The sequence below is a fragment of the Scyliorhinus canicula genome, chromosome 13, assembly GCF_902713615.1.
Source record: "Scyliorhinus canicula chromosome 13, sScyCan1.1, whole genome shotgun sequence".
NCBI lineage: Eukaryota > Metazoa > Chordata > Chondrichthyes > Carcharhiniformes > Scyliorhinidae > Scyliorhinus > Scyliorhinus canicula.
The window spans coordinates 62,866,264-62,882,156 of NC_052158.1; the positions used below are offsets into that span (position 1 = coordinate 62,866,264).

The window sequence follows — 15,893 nt, forward strand, 5'->3', positions numbered from 1 at the left end:
TCATAGTGTTTACAAAGACCACAGAAGCTAAGTTTAATAACAAAGCTAACTTTATATTTACACTACTTAAATTAAGCTCGACCACCTACTAGAATAAACAATAATGATAGTAATCTACGCTCTACTAACACTAATTTCTACACTCTAACACAAACTTTACTCTATCCTCTCTAAATCTCTCCTATGCACTCTACTCCAGCCTTCACTCTCTCTACCAGAAGTCTGTGAGTCAGTGCTTTATATAGTACTGCATCTAGCTCCATTCAGTGGTTAATTTGAACATGACATTAACTCTTTGTATACTGAACGTTTCTAGAATGTCACACACACCATCATCCTCCTCGGCTGCTACCCCGCCTTTGGCCTCTCCCTCAATGCCCTGTGCGCTCGATCCACCTCCCCATCAACTTCCCGAATATCTTCGCCACATATATTGTGGCCTGACATTCTCCAGGTCCTCCGCCTCCCCCCTCAGCCGCTTTTGCCCAACCGCCCCCCCCCCCCCCCGTCGCTCTTATTGCACCTACAGAGATTTCATCGTTGCTATTCTCCATATTTTCTCGTCTTGTATGAATTCAGGTGACCCCAAAGCTTTCTCAGTTGACATCCGAAATTGTTGGTTCCGACTTAAGACTTGAGCTGCGCGCTGCAACTGTTGCCCGGTGACACTGAAATGAAAGTGGTGCACGCTTCGTGCCGATTCAAATTGAGTTGAGGGAGCCCCTGCTGATGGCGATACTAGGCTCTCAGTGTCCTCCTCAGTCTCAAAGTCTGTACCTTCCTCCTCCAGAAGATCTTCAAAATTCAAAATCTCCTCCTCCACACTGTCTTTCTCCAGCTGCTGCAGCTTTTGCGTGCTTTCCAGCAATGGAACAGCCGCAACCTTCTTGAAACTTATGCTGCCCAATCGGATCTTGCGGTCATAAATCGAGAGTCTTTTGGCCAGCTTCACCTGGGTGGTCAGTTCCTCGTCTGATAACGGCTTCAACGAGCCTTTATCAACAGGTATCTGGAGAGAAAGGAATTCAACATGAGCTTGCCACATGGTGTGCAACTAGAAACCTTTCAGTGAGAAACCTGAACAAAAAGACTGGGTTCCCGGCGGAAAGTGCCCAGCCACGTTACACAGAGACACTTTTGCTTTCTGCCGAGGAAGACAGGGTGGGGTAAATTCGGAAGTAGGAAGTGTGGGGTTGCATTTTGTGATTTGCCATTTTCAGCCCCAAACGTATTGCAGAAAACGGATCATTCAACTCATGGTCTGGACTCGTTCAACCCTATCAGCTTGGAGTGGGATAGAGGGAGGGGCAGAGGAAAGCTCTGGGCTAGATCGTTTCATCAGCACGGAAATCAAGGATTATGGGGATAAGGTGGGAATGCGGAGTTGAGGATAATCGGATCAGATCTGTCATGGTCTCATTGAATGGCGGAGAAGAGCTGATGTGCTGAATGGCCTACTTCTGCTCCTACGTCTCATGGTCTTATTAGGTTAGTTCGACTGACATGTGGCTGACCAAAGAGAACATCTGCGTGTTGCAACACAGTCCAAAACTGGCTGTCAAGGCTTATGATTCGAGCTCTGCCCAGATGGTTTCTCTCTGTACTGAATGCAGTGTATTGCTGCCATCAAGATAAGGTTGCCTAACTAAGGGCAAAGGCTGCAAACTCCAATCAGACCCAAAAAAACGGGTACGGGGATCGCAATGTATGCTGAACCCACACCACCTCCTGCCTTCCAAAGCAATGTGCTGCCACCTCATTTAAATGATGGCCACGTACATCCAGTCCTAACCCCTCTGCTGAGTGGCTGCACGCCTGCGTAGGGGTTGCCAAATCATGGGAGGCTAGAGCAACTTTAGTGCTGACCTGCATCACTTAAAGGAGCAGTGATTTGTGGCTGCACCAGCTTCTGGAACTGATTGCAGAACAGCCTCTGAGCAAGAATAACACTGAATGATGGCCCATCATGGCAGGCAGTGGGCTCCTACTGGAGGTCTTGGTGCAGAAAGTGGAGAGGAGGAGAGGTGGCAGCCATCCACATGGGCCAGGGCAGTCTCCAGACAGGCTCTCAGGAGGCAGCTGGACCAGATTGCAGTGCCAGTAAGCGCTAGCTGGGCAGCCCCACGGACCGGGTCTGCCAGAAGTTCAATGAGCTCACAAGAGTTGTCAAGGTCAGTGAATGCACCTTCAAATGTCATTTCCGATTACCTGTGCCATCAGTTTCCCACACTATTCAATGTACCACACCCCCATCACTCACCCATCGACAATCTCTATCAATCAGTGCCCATATACGGCATTCATATGCTTCACCTCATCCTCACACACTTAACACTGCTACAAGACTCATACCCCATGTTGTGAGTAACTCACCTCCTGACTCCCCAAAGCCTGTCCACCATCTACAAGGCACAGGTCAGGAATGTGATAAAATCCTCCCCACTTACCCTGATGAGTGTAGCTCCAACACCACTCAAGAGGTTCAACACCATCCAGGACAAAGTAGCCTGCTTGATTGGCACCCCCTTCCACAAACATTTATTCCCTCCACCTCTTATAAACAGTGATAGCAGTGTGTACCATCCACAAGAATGCAAGAAGGGTTTCTGAGGCAGCACATTCCAAGCCCGCACACCATCTAGAAGCACAAGGGGTCAGAACATGAATGGGAACCCCACCACTTGGAATTTCCCCTCCAAGACACACAGCATCCTGACTTGGTAATATATCACCAGTCCTTCACTGTTGTTGGGTCAAAATCCTGGAACTCCCTCCCTAACAGCACCATGTGTGTACCTACACCACACCACACGGACTGCAGCAGTTCAAGAAGTGCAGCTCACCGCCACTTTCTGAAGGGCAATTCGGGATGGACAATAACGCTGCAGGGCAAGAGATGCCCACATCCCGCAAATTAAAAAAATAAGTCACAGAGGTGGCACGGATCGTCAGCTCTTCAACCGAGGCAGCTGCACCCCTTGAACAAATCACACCAGACTCACTAACACCCTTGCGTCTTTCGAGCCGGACAAGGGGAAGGACAAACAGAGGCAAAAGCACTAAATTGGCAGTGAGAGGTATGGTTCTATATCTTTACCCTGATGGAGAAGATGTTCACCCTCATTAGTGTGGCCGACATTGAAGCTGCAGTCTGTGGCAGCGTTGGAACCACTGAAGATGACAGTGGCCCCAAACGAATGCTTCTTCTCAGAGCCCACTTCGAACCCCGCCTCCCTCCCAACTCAACAATCTCTTCCATTTTACAAGTGAGAAACGGTGGGGTACTGGTAATGTCTCTTGGCTAGTAATCTAGAGGCCCCGGCAAATTCTTTCGGAGCATGGGTTCAAAACCCAACATGGCAGCGTGTAGATTTTTAAATTCAACTAATAAATCTGGAATTGAAGATGAGGGGTGGGTTCTCTGCCAACCAGCCACCTACAGCAGGGCTCTGTGCGCCTCTGACCCTGTCGACCAGGATTCACACGGTTGTGGATTGGTGCTATTATTTTCCAGCATGGCCCTGACGCGATGGACCCCGCAGTGGGTCAAGAGGGTAAGTATGTAACTTAGGTGCCACGAAGTCCATCAGAGGGCCCTCTTTAATCTACAACACACATGTTATCCACTCCATCTCCCAGCACCTCCCCACTCAGAAGCCTGCACTGACCCCTCCCCCATATCAGACATATCAGAGACCTCCACCCCCTCCATATCAGAGACCTCCCAAAAGAATCCCCCCCATCAGAGACAATCTGCAGGATTCTCCGACCCGCCAGACCCATTTTCTGGCACGCCCCTGCCGGCGGTGTGATCCACCGTCCCAGCAGCCGGCCTATTGTGGCCACCCCCACACCGCCAGGAAATCCACGGGAGTGAGTGCGCTGCCGGTGGAGTATCCCCGCCAATACTTATAAACATCAGCTATGATTGACAGGACTTCACCATATCAAAAGTAGTTAAGCGCTTTCTACAGAGAAAAAGAGGAAGTGAAAGCACTTTTCTCTTAGATGTTTATAAACATTGTGGTTAGCGTCACAGCTGGATACTTGAAATGCATCAAGAGTGAAGGGAAATAATAATAAACAATCCAGGCTCCTGGCTGTCTGGAAGCCATTACCCTGTCCATTACAGCTTACTAAAAGCTATTTCCCCTTGGAAGTGAATAGGAACCTCGCAGATCAAAGGACCGAAGGGGGTTTAAAGACTTGTGATGTGTTTTTTTGCTTTCTATGAAGTAATAGCTGCTGCTTTCAACACGTCTGGCTGAGGCAGCAGGTGTAAGGGACTGGTGAGTGAAAATGCAGTGATTTTTCACTGTGTGTCTGAACTGCTCTTTAGTTTGCAGACAGGGTGACATGGTGGGGGGGGGGGGGAGTTCTCTGACGGGGGTGGTATCCGACATGGGGGTCTCTGACTTGGGCGGGGTATCCGACATGGGGGTCTCTGACATGGGGTGTTTCCGACATGGGATGTCTCTGATGAGTATCTGATGGGAAGGTCATTTGGGGATTGGGTCATCCTCATGCATGCGTGCTGGGGGGGGGGGGGGGGGGGGGGGGGGAAGTTGACGAATAATTCCCATGTTGGTGGAGGGGAGCATGTCCCTATCTGTCAGCGGGGCAGGATTTACGTTATTCATCGTACCTCAGTATCAGGCCAACTGTTCAAAATGGCAGCCCGATAACGGGATTCGCAAAGGAATCAACAGGTTCAAATCCCGCCATGACACAGCACAGAAATTGAAAGTCAAATAATGGGAACTAATTAACACAGACAAGCCGGAGAATCCTTCTTGGCTGGCGATCAGCAGCACCACCCACAGCTGCATGCTGGCTGGCAGACCTGTTGGAATTTCTCCACCTGGAGAAGATCAAGTACACCATCCGAGGGTCGGACGAGGGCTTCCACAAAGTGTGGGGGTCAGTCATCAACATTTTCCATGACGTGTTCGAAGGAAACAGTGACTAGGAAGAAAGGGGAGAAGGGGGAGACTGAGGAGAGCATGTAAACACACACCATGGAAAGAAACAGAGGGGGGAGGGGAGAGGAGGCGAGGAGGGAACCCAAGGGAGTCGCAGAGAAAAACACGGGGAAAAAAGGGAGGAGGGGTGGGGGCAGGAAGGCGCACCCCCCACAAACCCATAAATACAACCACAGGAACTACAGAAGAGAGGAGCGGAGCACAGTAATACGACACCAGGGCAAATGGTGATGCCAGGAAGGAGCCAGACTATCAATGGGGGGGGGGGGAGAGGGAGGGAGAAGGGGCAGGGAGGGGGGGGAAGTGGGGGGAAGGGGGGGAGGGCAGACAGGGGGAATGTATGTAAAATTTGTCAATCAGAAACATAATACCACGTAAATATCAGGTGCCCTATATGTTAAACTGGTACTCTAAAAATTGGAAAATGCCAATAAAAATATATTTTTAACAAGTCTAATGATGATCATGAAGCCCTTGCCGATTGTCATAAAAACTCATCTGGTTCACTAATGTCCTTTAGGGGAGGAACTCTGCCGTCATTTCCTGGTCTGACCTATACGCGACTCCAGACCCACAGCAATGTGGTTGACTATTAACTGCCCCCTCAAGGACAATTAGGGATGGGCAATAAATGCTGGCCTTGCCAGCACGCCCACATCCCATGAACAAATAAAAAAAAAATGCTCGTCTACTTGGCCCTAAAACACACTAAACTATGGTTCCGCCACTCCCTCGGATAAAGATTTCCACATTCTCATTGTATTTTGGGTGAAGTTCATTCTGAATAACTCCATAAATTGAGTGAAGCAGAATCTGGCTGTCCCAGTTTCACCCGTTGAGCTGGTGAAATTAGGAAAATGAACCAGGGAAAGGTCTCGCCAGCTGATGTTGGCTTCAAGTGAAACAAACCTCTCTTCCATTTGCGAGATCGAAGATATCTTGGTGCAGAAAGGATCCAGAGGGGTAGTAAAGTGTTGAGCTGCAGTTGAGCGCCGAAACACCCTCATTGTTCAGCTTGTTCACGTTCGCTCCATTATCCAGCAGGAGGTTGACGGCAAGTACACTGCAAACCACCTGGAAGAAATTTCTCAGATGAAGCTGTGCGAGTTGGTGAAAGTCACAGAGTCAAAGAATGTACAGAGAAGGAAGCGGTAATTTTGGACAATCCGGTCTATACTGGCTCTTTGGCAATGCAACTAATCTCACTGCCTTGCTCTTTCCCCGTAACCCTTTTGTTCTTTTTCTCCCTTCGAATATTTCTTCCAAATCCCTTTTGAAAATTGCAGTTGAATCTGCTTCAAGGACAGGGCATTCCAGATCTCAACAACCCGACATGCCCGAAAATGTTTCCTCCAGTCGCCATTAGTTCGTTTGCCAGTCATGTTAAATCTGGTTACAGGCCCTGCTGCTACGAGGAACAGTTTATCCATATGGCTTGATCAAATCCCCTTATTATTTTGAACACCTCTATTAAATCTCTCCTCCCCGAAGAGGTGCCCGAATGTGGCCTCTGGGGGCTTTTTTTTTTGTTATAAATTTAGATTACCCAATTATTTTTTCCAATTAAGGGGCAATTTAGCGTGGCCAGTCCACCTACTCTGCACATTTTTGGGTTGTGGGGGCGAAACCCACGCAGACACAGGGAGAATGTGCAAACTCCACATGGACAGTGACCCAGAGCCGGGATCAAACCTTGGAACCTCAGCGCCGTGAGGCGGTTGTGCTAACCACTAGGCCACCGTGCTGCCCCCTCTGGGGGCTTTTCACAGTAACTTCATTGAAGCCTACTTGTGACAATAAGCGATTGTTATTAAACATTACTGTTCTGAGGACGACAACCCTGGCTCCTCCACTCTTCTCCAAATAATGGAGATCCATTATCCTTGGCACCATTCTACTCAAGGCTCTTAACATCCTTCCTGAAGTACAGCGTTCATAAGACCCGCAAGATGTAGGAGTAGAAGTGGGCCGTTCGGTCCATCGAGTCTACTCCCACATTCAATGAGATCGTGATAGATCTGATTTAATCCTCAACTTCACTTTCCCTCCTTATCCCCATAACCCTTAATTCCCTTACTGATTAAAAACTTGAACGTACCCAGCCTCTAGAGAGCCCTGTGTGATAAAGAAACCAACAGATTCACTACCCTTTGAGAGAAAGAATTCCGCCCCCCCCCACCCCGTCACCCCTATCTCTGCCTTAAATGGGCGTCAAACATGATACTCCAGGAGGCCTAATGAGAGATTTGGAAAGATATAAGATAACATCCTTGCCCTTTGTACTCTCGAGTCTATTAATAAAGCCAAGAATCCTATGTGCTTTTTAAACAGCCTTCTCACCTTCTCCTGCCATCTTCATGGGTTTGGGTCCTTACACCCCCGGCTCTCACGGTTAGTTGACAACATTTAAAATGGAACCATTTATTCATGTGGTCTCTCTTTATTCTTCCCTCTAGAAATGTTATCTGACAGGTGTCTGCCCCTTTTACCAGTCTGTCTATGTCCATCTATACTATGTTACCATACTCTGCAGCGTTTATCACATTTCCAAGCTTGTTCTATTTATTTTTCACAGTACATTGTGCACCTCGTTTCACCTTTCTCTTCTGGAGGCTCGAGCCTCTGACAAATTAGTTTAACCCTTCCACACAGCAATGGCTAATCGTCCTGTGAAGAGGTGAATCTCAGATCCAAAAAGGTGCAGCCCTGTCTCTCACCATCTCCCCCCCAACCTCCCCCCCCCCCCCCCCCCCCCCGCCCCCCAGCCCCCCACTATCCCTCAATCACCGCCTAGTCCGGCTGAATAGGTCCCTCTTGCTGTGGAACTGGTCCCATCATGAGGGAGCAAGGTTTGGCATTCCCTCCTCTTTGTTGGAAAGTTAGGGATTACAGCCTCACTCTGAACAGTCCTGCTTGATGAATATCAAGAGAGGACTACTTGTATTTGAGGGGAGTGGAGTCGGCCACCCCTCCGTGCCTTGGAGCCCATGGGAGGAAGGAAAGGTCACAGTCTCTGAGCATAAGGCTGACAATCATTTGAGACCGCCACCATCGCATCAAACCAGTTCTCAATGTATGGGGTTGGTGATCAGGCTAACAACCTGACACTGAACCCGACCAGTTCCAGAGTGTGACAGAATAGTGTCCGACCAACTGTACCACTCAGTCCCAGAGTGTGAAAGGATAAAATTAGGAAAACAAAGGTAGTTTTAAGGGATTTATATTTGTATTAGTAAACATTAGAAATAAGGTATAATTTAAGGGGGTTTAATGTAATGTTTCTGTGCCCGGAATGGTAAAACCTGTAGTTAGATCCATGCTGGACAAAGACGTTTATATGTGCGGGAGTTGGTTTCAGTTCCAAGTATGATTCTACTGTGCTTAGAGAGGGTTATGCATGAAAAATAAATAGCAGTAGCAGTCATCACTTAGTGACAAGAGACCCTCTTAAAGTAGGAAATCTTTCTGTTCTTAGTTTAGCTGAATTTGTTGGCAGTTAGGGACAGGACACCAGGGAGTGAACACCTCTCAACTGCCAGAAGCTGGACAGGACAAGGGAGTTGCAAAGATATAAGCTTCCTAAGGAACAAGTTACAGTCCAGATAACCAGGGAACTGGACTGAAAGAATGTTTAAGATGACTGGGGTTAATAGAACAGAGACCAAGATATTGTTCAGAGGAATTCAAGGAAGAGTAAACAAAGTGTTCTTTTTAAAAAATAAACTTAGAGTATCCAATTCATTTTTTCCAATTAAGGGGCAATTAAGTGTGGCCAATCCACCTACCCTGCACATCTCTGGGTTGTGGGGGCGAAACCCAAGCAAACACGGGGAGAATGTGCAGGACCAGGATCGAACCTAGGCACCTAGGCAGAAAGTAAGGAGGCATGGGATAGTGGGAAATTTGGCCAGTTGGATAACGAACTGGCTAACCGATAGAAGACAGAGAGTGGTGGTGGATGGCAAATATTCAACCTGGAGCCCAGTTACCAGTGGCATACCACAGGGATCAGTTCTGGGTCCTCTGCTGTTTGTGATTTTCATTAACGACTTGGATGAGGGAGTTGAAGGGTGGGTCAGTAAATTTGCAGATGATATGAAGATTGGTGGAGTTGTGGATAGTGAGGAGGGCTGTTGTCGGCTTCAAAGAGACATAGATAGGATACAGAGCTGGGCTGAGAAGTGGCAGATGGAGTTTAACCCTGACAAGCGTGAGGTTGTCCATTTTGGAAGGACAAATATGAATGCGGAATACAGGGTTAACGGTATGGTTCTTGGCAATGTGGAGGAGCAGAGATCTTGGGGTCTATGTTCATAGATCTTTGAAAGTTGCCACTCAAGTGGATAGAGCTGTGAAGAAGGCCTATGGTGTGCTAGCATTCATTAGCAGAGGGATTGAATTTAAGAGTCGTGAGGTGATGATGCAGCTGTACAAAACCTTGGTCAGGCCACATTTGGAGTACTATGTGCAGTTCTGGTCACCTCATTTTAGGAAGGATGTGGAAGCTTTGGAAAAGGTGCAAAGGAGATTTACCTGGATGTTGCCTGGAATGGAGAGTAGGTCTTACGAGGAAAGGTTGAGGGTGCTCGGCCTTTTCTCATTAGAACGGAGAATGATGAGGGGCGACTTGATAGAGGTTTATAAGATGATCAGGGGAATAGATAGAGTAGACAGTCAGATACTTTTTCCCCGGGTGGAACACACCATTACAAGGGGACATAAATTTAAGATAAATGGTGGAAGATATAGGGGGGATGTCAGAGGTAGGTTCTTTACCCAGAGAGTAGTGGGGGCATGGAGTGCACTGCTTGTGGAAGTAGTTGAGTTGGAAACGTTAGGGACCTTCAAGCGGCTATTGGATAGGTACATGGATTAGGGTAGAATAATGGAGTGTAGATTAATTTCTTCTTAAGGGCAGCACGGTAGCATTGTGGATAGCACAATTGCTTCACAGCTCCAGGCTCCCAAGTTCGATTTCGACTTGGGTCACTGTCTGTGTGGAGTCTGCACATCCTCCCCGTGTGTGCGTGGGTTTCCTCCGGGTACTCCGGTTTCCTCCCACAGTCCAAAGATGTGCAGGTTGGGTGGATTGGCCATGATAAATTGCCCTTAGTGTCCGAAATTCTATGATTAACCTAGGATAAAAGTTTGGCACAACATCGTGGGCCGAAGGGCCTGTTCTGTGCTGTATTTCTCTCTCTCTCTCTCTCTCTCAGTGCTAACCACTGTGCCATCGTGCCTCCCCTAAACAAAATGTTCTGAGTTAAAGAGACAATCTCAAAAACCAGATTAAAATTGGAGCAGAGGTAAATCAAACATTTGATGCCATTTTCTTAGAGTCTGGGAATCAAGAGTTAAAGCAATTGTGATTAGTTTGTACAAGGTGTTTAGGTAAATTGGATTCTAAATTCTCCCTCAGTGTACCCGAACTGGTGCCGGAGTGTGGCGACTAGGGGCTTTTCACAGTAACTTCATTGCAGTGTTAATGTAAGCCTACTTGTGACAATAATAAAGATTATTATACAGCAGGTAAGACAAAGAAATCTTAAAAGGTTTGGTATAAAACCTGAACAGGATTCGCTGTTAAAACAGAAGAAGCTTTGTTTAAAAGTATCATTGAATAGGGGGTTTCGGAGGTGGCAGCGAGCAGGGATTGAGAGGCTGGGAGATCTATTTATTGATGGGAGCTTTCCCTGTTTGGAAGATTTGGAGGAGGTGTTTGAATTGCCGGGAGGGAATGGGTTTCAGTATCTGCTGATAAGGGATTTTGTGCGAAGGCAGGTTTCGACCTTTCCGCTTCTACCGCCGCAGGGGATACAGGACAAGGTGGTTTCTAGAATGGGGATGGGGAAGGGGAAGGTATTGGAAATCTATAAAGAACTTATGGAATGGGAGGAAACCCAGATAGGTGAGATAAAATGTAAATGATGAGCTGGGTGGGGAGGTAGAGGCGGGTCTGATGGTAGAGGCGTCCTCATCATGTGCCAGGCTCAGCCTGATACAATTTAAGGTAGTTCACCGGGCACACGGTGGCCCGGATGAGCAGGTTTTCTGGGGTGGAGAACAGGTGTGGGCAGTGTGTGGGAGGGCCTGCAAAACATATCCACATGATCCACTGTCTCACCCAGTCACAGAGTGTGAAAGGACTGAGACCCAGTCTCCTCCTCTCAACAGACAAGTGTCTTTGTGGCTCTACACCTTTGAGCGGAGGCCCAGAATGGACAGCGACTGCTATTATGGAGGTGTGCACACCTCTGAGAGACATGACAAGATGCTATATACCCCACCACAGAACACTCTCAGTGCTGAGTCAGTACTGATTCATTCAACAAGGGAAAGCAAGAAATGGTGACTATAACGGAGCTTTAAGAGCATCTTTCAGCGTGTTGGATCATTGCTGGCAGTTTGGTATCAATGTCACTTGGTATGAAAGTTTCTCATATCGACACCAAAGGCAGGAGTAATACTTACTGAGGCACCAATCAGTGACATATGGCCATTGATATCAGCAACATCGGCATTCACTAAGTTGGTTTTGAGAATCTTGTGCACTTTTTCATAGTCCCCATCTCCAGCTGCAATGATCAGCTGTTCAGAGCTGCACTCAAGGGGTCCTTTTGGTCCAAAGTTATCTCGATTTCCTTCTATTATAGCCGTCACATCCCACTTGAGCTTTGCCTGAATGCGCCTACAGGAAAGAGAATTGGCACCGTGTTAATAGTGTATTGAATCAGGGTTTGTGAATTCTCATTGGCCGCATCTCCAATTGACCGTATATCTGAAGGCCGCATCACGTGATCGCCCACCTTCAAATGCTCCAAAGGCCATGACACAGCACCCTCCCCTGCCGCGTCCATCTTAAATACTTATGAAATAACAAAATGGACTCAGAAATTTCAGGTGACATTCTGCAATTCAGGCAGCATTAGTGAAGCACTGTGCGCGGGATTCTCCGCAGGCTGATGCCGAAATCCCACAAAATGCGATTGGGCAGAGATTCGGTTGTGATGCCGAAATCCTGGCCAGTGCAGGGCTCCCGGCAGAATGCCATGCTTCAGTGCCTCCTCAACAGCGTCAATGTATTCTACTCAGCACGCACAGTAAACGCTGTTTACATATCATTAGCGGGGCCTGACACGGTATTCTCCGGGGCCTCCGCGATGCTTCGCTGCCGCCGGGAATTACCGACGGCGGGTTTCACTTGAAGTTTAAAAAATCAGGAAACAGGCACCACCGTGGCTGATGAGGGAGAGAGAGGATGTAGGACATGCTGAGGCATGACCGTAGACTGGCGGTCCTGACATTGGCCGGCTGGCTGGCGGGGGGAGAGGGGGGGGGGGCTGCCAGGCCTGGGCAGCGGGTGGGGTGACCATGGGATAGGCAGTGGAGTCAGGATGAACCCTCATGGGACTGGAGTGTCCATGCACGGACTGCCACAATGCTGCATACCCGACTGACCACCCACCGTGGTCTGTGGTTGTTCAGATTGCCACCGGTCATATGGTGCCCACCCTTCACCTCACCAACCACCTCCCCCTGCATTTGACGCCACCAACTCCCCCCGCCCCCCCTCTGATCGGCAGCCACCTGCTGGTGGGGCAGCACGCTGCCCACCCAAAAGCAACACCCTCAGTCGCCCCTGCAGGACGGTGCCAGACAGGGACCACGGAGCATACCAGTGGCATGGGTAGCGCCAGCAATTGTCTGCAAGGACCGGTGCAAGGGCCAGAGGCCCCTACAGTGCCAGGCAGCGATGGAGCTAGCGGTGTGGTGGGCAGGGTCCCGGGGGGGACGGCCGGGGGGTGGGTCTGGGGATGGGAGAGGGGAGGAGCGGGACATGCGGCGGCAGGGTCTGCAGTACAAACTGGGGCCACCTTTCACCCTGGCGGGCCTGGTTGGGCACGGGGGTACGCACCATGCTAACATGTCTGACTTATACTCTCTACAGACAATGGACTTAGAAATTCAACCAGAAATGGTGACCTTCATCCTAGTTGTCGCAGCCCTGGGGGATGTCCAGCATTTTCCCTTTCGTTCCATCAACAGTGACCTGTTTATCGCTTCTCGGCCTTTTGGCCAAGATGAGCGTGGGTTCAGGTATAATGTCTGGACCTGGTATGTCTCTCATGTGGGGACCATGAATTGGATTCAATTTGAATTTGAATTGGTTTTTGGAGCAGGCAAGGAGTTGGATGAGGTGTTTGCTCCTGTCCACACTCTGAGCTCTGGCTTTTTAACTCTGATAAAGTAATAATAAAAAAAAACAGACCTGTTTGTGGGATCTTGCAGTCATGTTTCCTGCATTATAGCAGGGACAACACTGTCAAAGAACCTCATTAGCTGTATAGCGTTTTGAGACATCCTGAGGTTGTGGAAGGCAAGATATAAATTTAAGTTTGTAATTTTCTTTTCAGTCAACTACCCTATGGAACATCCTCTCTAAATCTCTCCAGGCGGGATACTCCGTCCCCCGGCACCCATTTCTGGTGCGGCATACCCCGCCAGCAGGGGGATTCTCTATGCCGGCAGCCGGGCAATGGGGTCTTCCATTGTGGGCACCCGCATGCTATCGGGAAATCCACGCTAGTGGGCACCTTCATTGTCTGAAGGTGATTAGTACGCTGTCGGTGGAATGGAGGATCCCGCCGACGGAGAATCCAGCCCACTATTTCTCTATTTTACTTTGAGGAAACCTTTTCTTTTTTTAATATAAATTTAGAGTACCCAATTCCTTTTTTCCAATTAAGGGGCAATTTAGCTTGGCCAATCCACCTACCCTGCACATCTTTGGGTTGGGAGGGCAAAACTCACACAAACACAGTGAGAATGTGCAAACTCCACACGGACAGTGACCCAGAGCCGGGATCGAACCTGGGACCTCAGCTCCGTGAGGCTGCAGTGCTAACCCACTGCGCCCATCGTGCTGCCGAGGAAACATTTTCAAAACCCATCTTCTATGACCTCTGCACCAATCACGTCTCTTAAACTTGCGTTGCATGTTGGTGGGGGTCCCTTCCTTTTATTATTTCTCTGCCCTATGATGCCGAGTTGTTTCTGGCTTCGTACAAAACAGGGTGCTGCACTCCTTTTTGTCACATATTGCAATCAGGTAGGGGAATGTTTGTCATAAAGGACATTTCAGGAGCCTGCAATCTGCAGTGAAGGGACAAGGTACCAAGAACTACCCCAGGAATCAACAATATAATCAAGGAAAAGCTGTTGGTGTAGTGGTGATATCACTAGGTGAGCCCAGCTATTGGTCTGGGAACATGGGTTTAAATCCTACCATGACAGAGCAATTAGGTACAAGCAACAAAGGCTGGCCTTGTCAGTGATGTCCAAGCCATGTGAAAGAATAAGGGGGAAATGAATAAATTTGCAGATGGCATTGAATTGTCAAGGGAGTGGGGGTGCTTGTTAATACAAGGACAGCTATAATAAAATATAGAAAGATTTTAAGATGCTTGCAGTGTGAGTCTAAAAGTGACAAATTAACTTTGATACAATTGAACAGTTTAGGCCTATACTCTAGAATTTAGAAGAATGAGGGGAGATCAAACTGAGGTATACAAGATGCTAAAAGGTATGGATAAAATAGACATGGAGCCTACTTTTTAAAATTCATTTGCGGGATGTGGGGGTCGCTGGTTAGGCCAGCATTTGTTGCCCATCCCTAGTTGCCCTTCAGAAGGTGGTGGCCTTCTTAAACCGCTGCATTCCTTGAAGTGCAGGTACACCCACTGTGCTGCTAGGGAGAGAGTTCCAGGATGTTGCCCCAGCGACAGATAAGGAACAACGACGTATTTCCAAGTCAGGGTGGTGACTGACTTGGAAGGCAAACTCCAGGTGGTGGGGTTCCCAGGTATCTTCTCCTCTTGTCCTTCTAGATGGTAGTGGTCGTGGGTTTGGAAGGTGCTGTCGAAGGAACCTTGGTGAGTTACTGCAGTGCATCTTGTAGATGGTACACACAGCTGCCACTATTCTTCGGTGGTGAGGGTTTGAATGTTTGTGGAAGGGGGGGAGGCAATCAAGCAGACTGCTTTGTCGTGGATGATGTTGAGTTCTTGAGTGTTGTTGGAGTGCACTCCTCCAGGTAAGTGGAGAGTACTCCATTACACTCTTGACTTGAGCCTTGTAGTTAGATGGTGGAGAGGCTTTGGGGGTTCAGGAGGTGAGTTACTTGCCGTAGAATTGCTAATCTTTGACATGCCCTGGTGGCCACAGTAATAATGTGGCTAGTCCAGTTCAGTTTCTGATCAATGGTAACCCCCAGCATATTAATTGTGGGGAAGTCAGCCTTTGACTGTCAAGGGGTGGTGGTTAGATCCTCTCTTGTAGGAGATGGTCATTGCCTGCCATTTGTGTGCCACTTGTCAGCCCAAGCCTGGATATTGTCCAGGTCTTGCTGCATTTGGACATGGCTGCTTCATTGTCTGAGGAGTCACATATGGTGCTGAACATTGTGCAGTCATCCGCAAACATCCCCAGTTCTGACCTTATGATGGGAGGGAGATTATTGATGAAGCAGCTGAAGGTGGTTGGGTCTAGGACACTAGCCTGAGGAATTCCTGCAGTGATGTTCCGGAGTTAAAATGCTTGACCTCCAACCACCACAACCATCTTCCTTTGTGCCAGGTATGACTCCAACCAGCGGAGAGTTTCCCCCTGATTCCCATTGACTCCAGTTTAGCTAGGGCTCCTTGATGCCATACTTGGTCAAATGCTGCCTTCATGCTTCCTCTTATGGAGCATTCTAGAAGGAGAGATCATAGTCTCAGGATAAGAGGTAGCAAATTTAAAACAGGGTTGAGGAGAAACTATTTCTCCCAAAGGGTTGTGAATCTGTGGAATTCGTTACCACAGACTGCGATGGATGCTGGGACAGTGAGTCAATTTAAGGAAAAGTTTGAC

At 48.4% G+C, this 15,893-nt stretch overlaps 1 protein-coding gene across 1 annotated transcript in view; it reads right to left on the reverse strand.

Annotated features, from left to right (window-relative positions):
* Window positions 1-15,893, reverse strand: part of ankmy1 (ankyrin repeat and MYND domain containing 1) — a 153,602-nt gene that overhangs the window by 114,193 nt on the left and 23,516 nt on the right. Inside the window, exons 4-6 of the mRNA XM_038816607.1 lie at window positions 11,454-11,670; window positions 5,892-6,056; window positions 528-1,009 (exon numbers count right to left, since the gene is read on the reverse strand). Of these exons, the coding sequence (XP_038672535.1) occupies window positions 528-1,009; window positions 5,892-6,056; window positions 11,454-11,670 (864 nt within the window). The remainder of the gene's footprint in view (window positions 1-527; window positions 1,010-5,891; window positions 6,057-11,453; window positions 11,671-15,893) is intronic.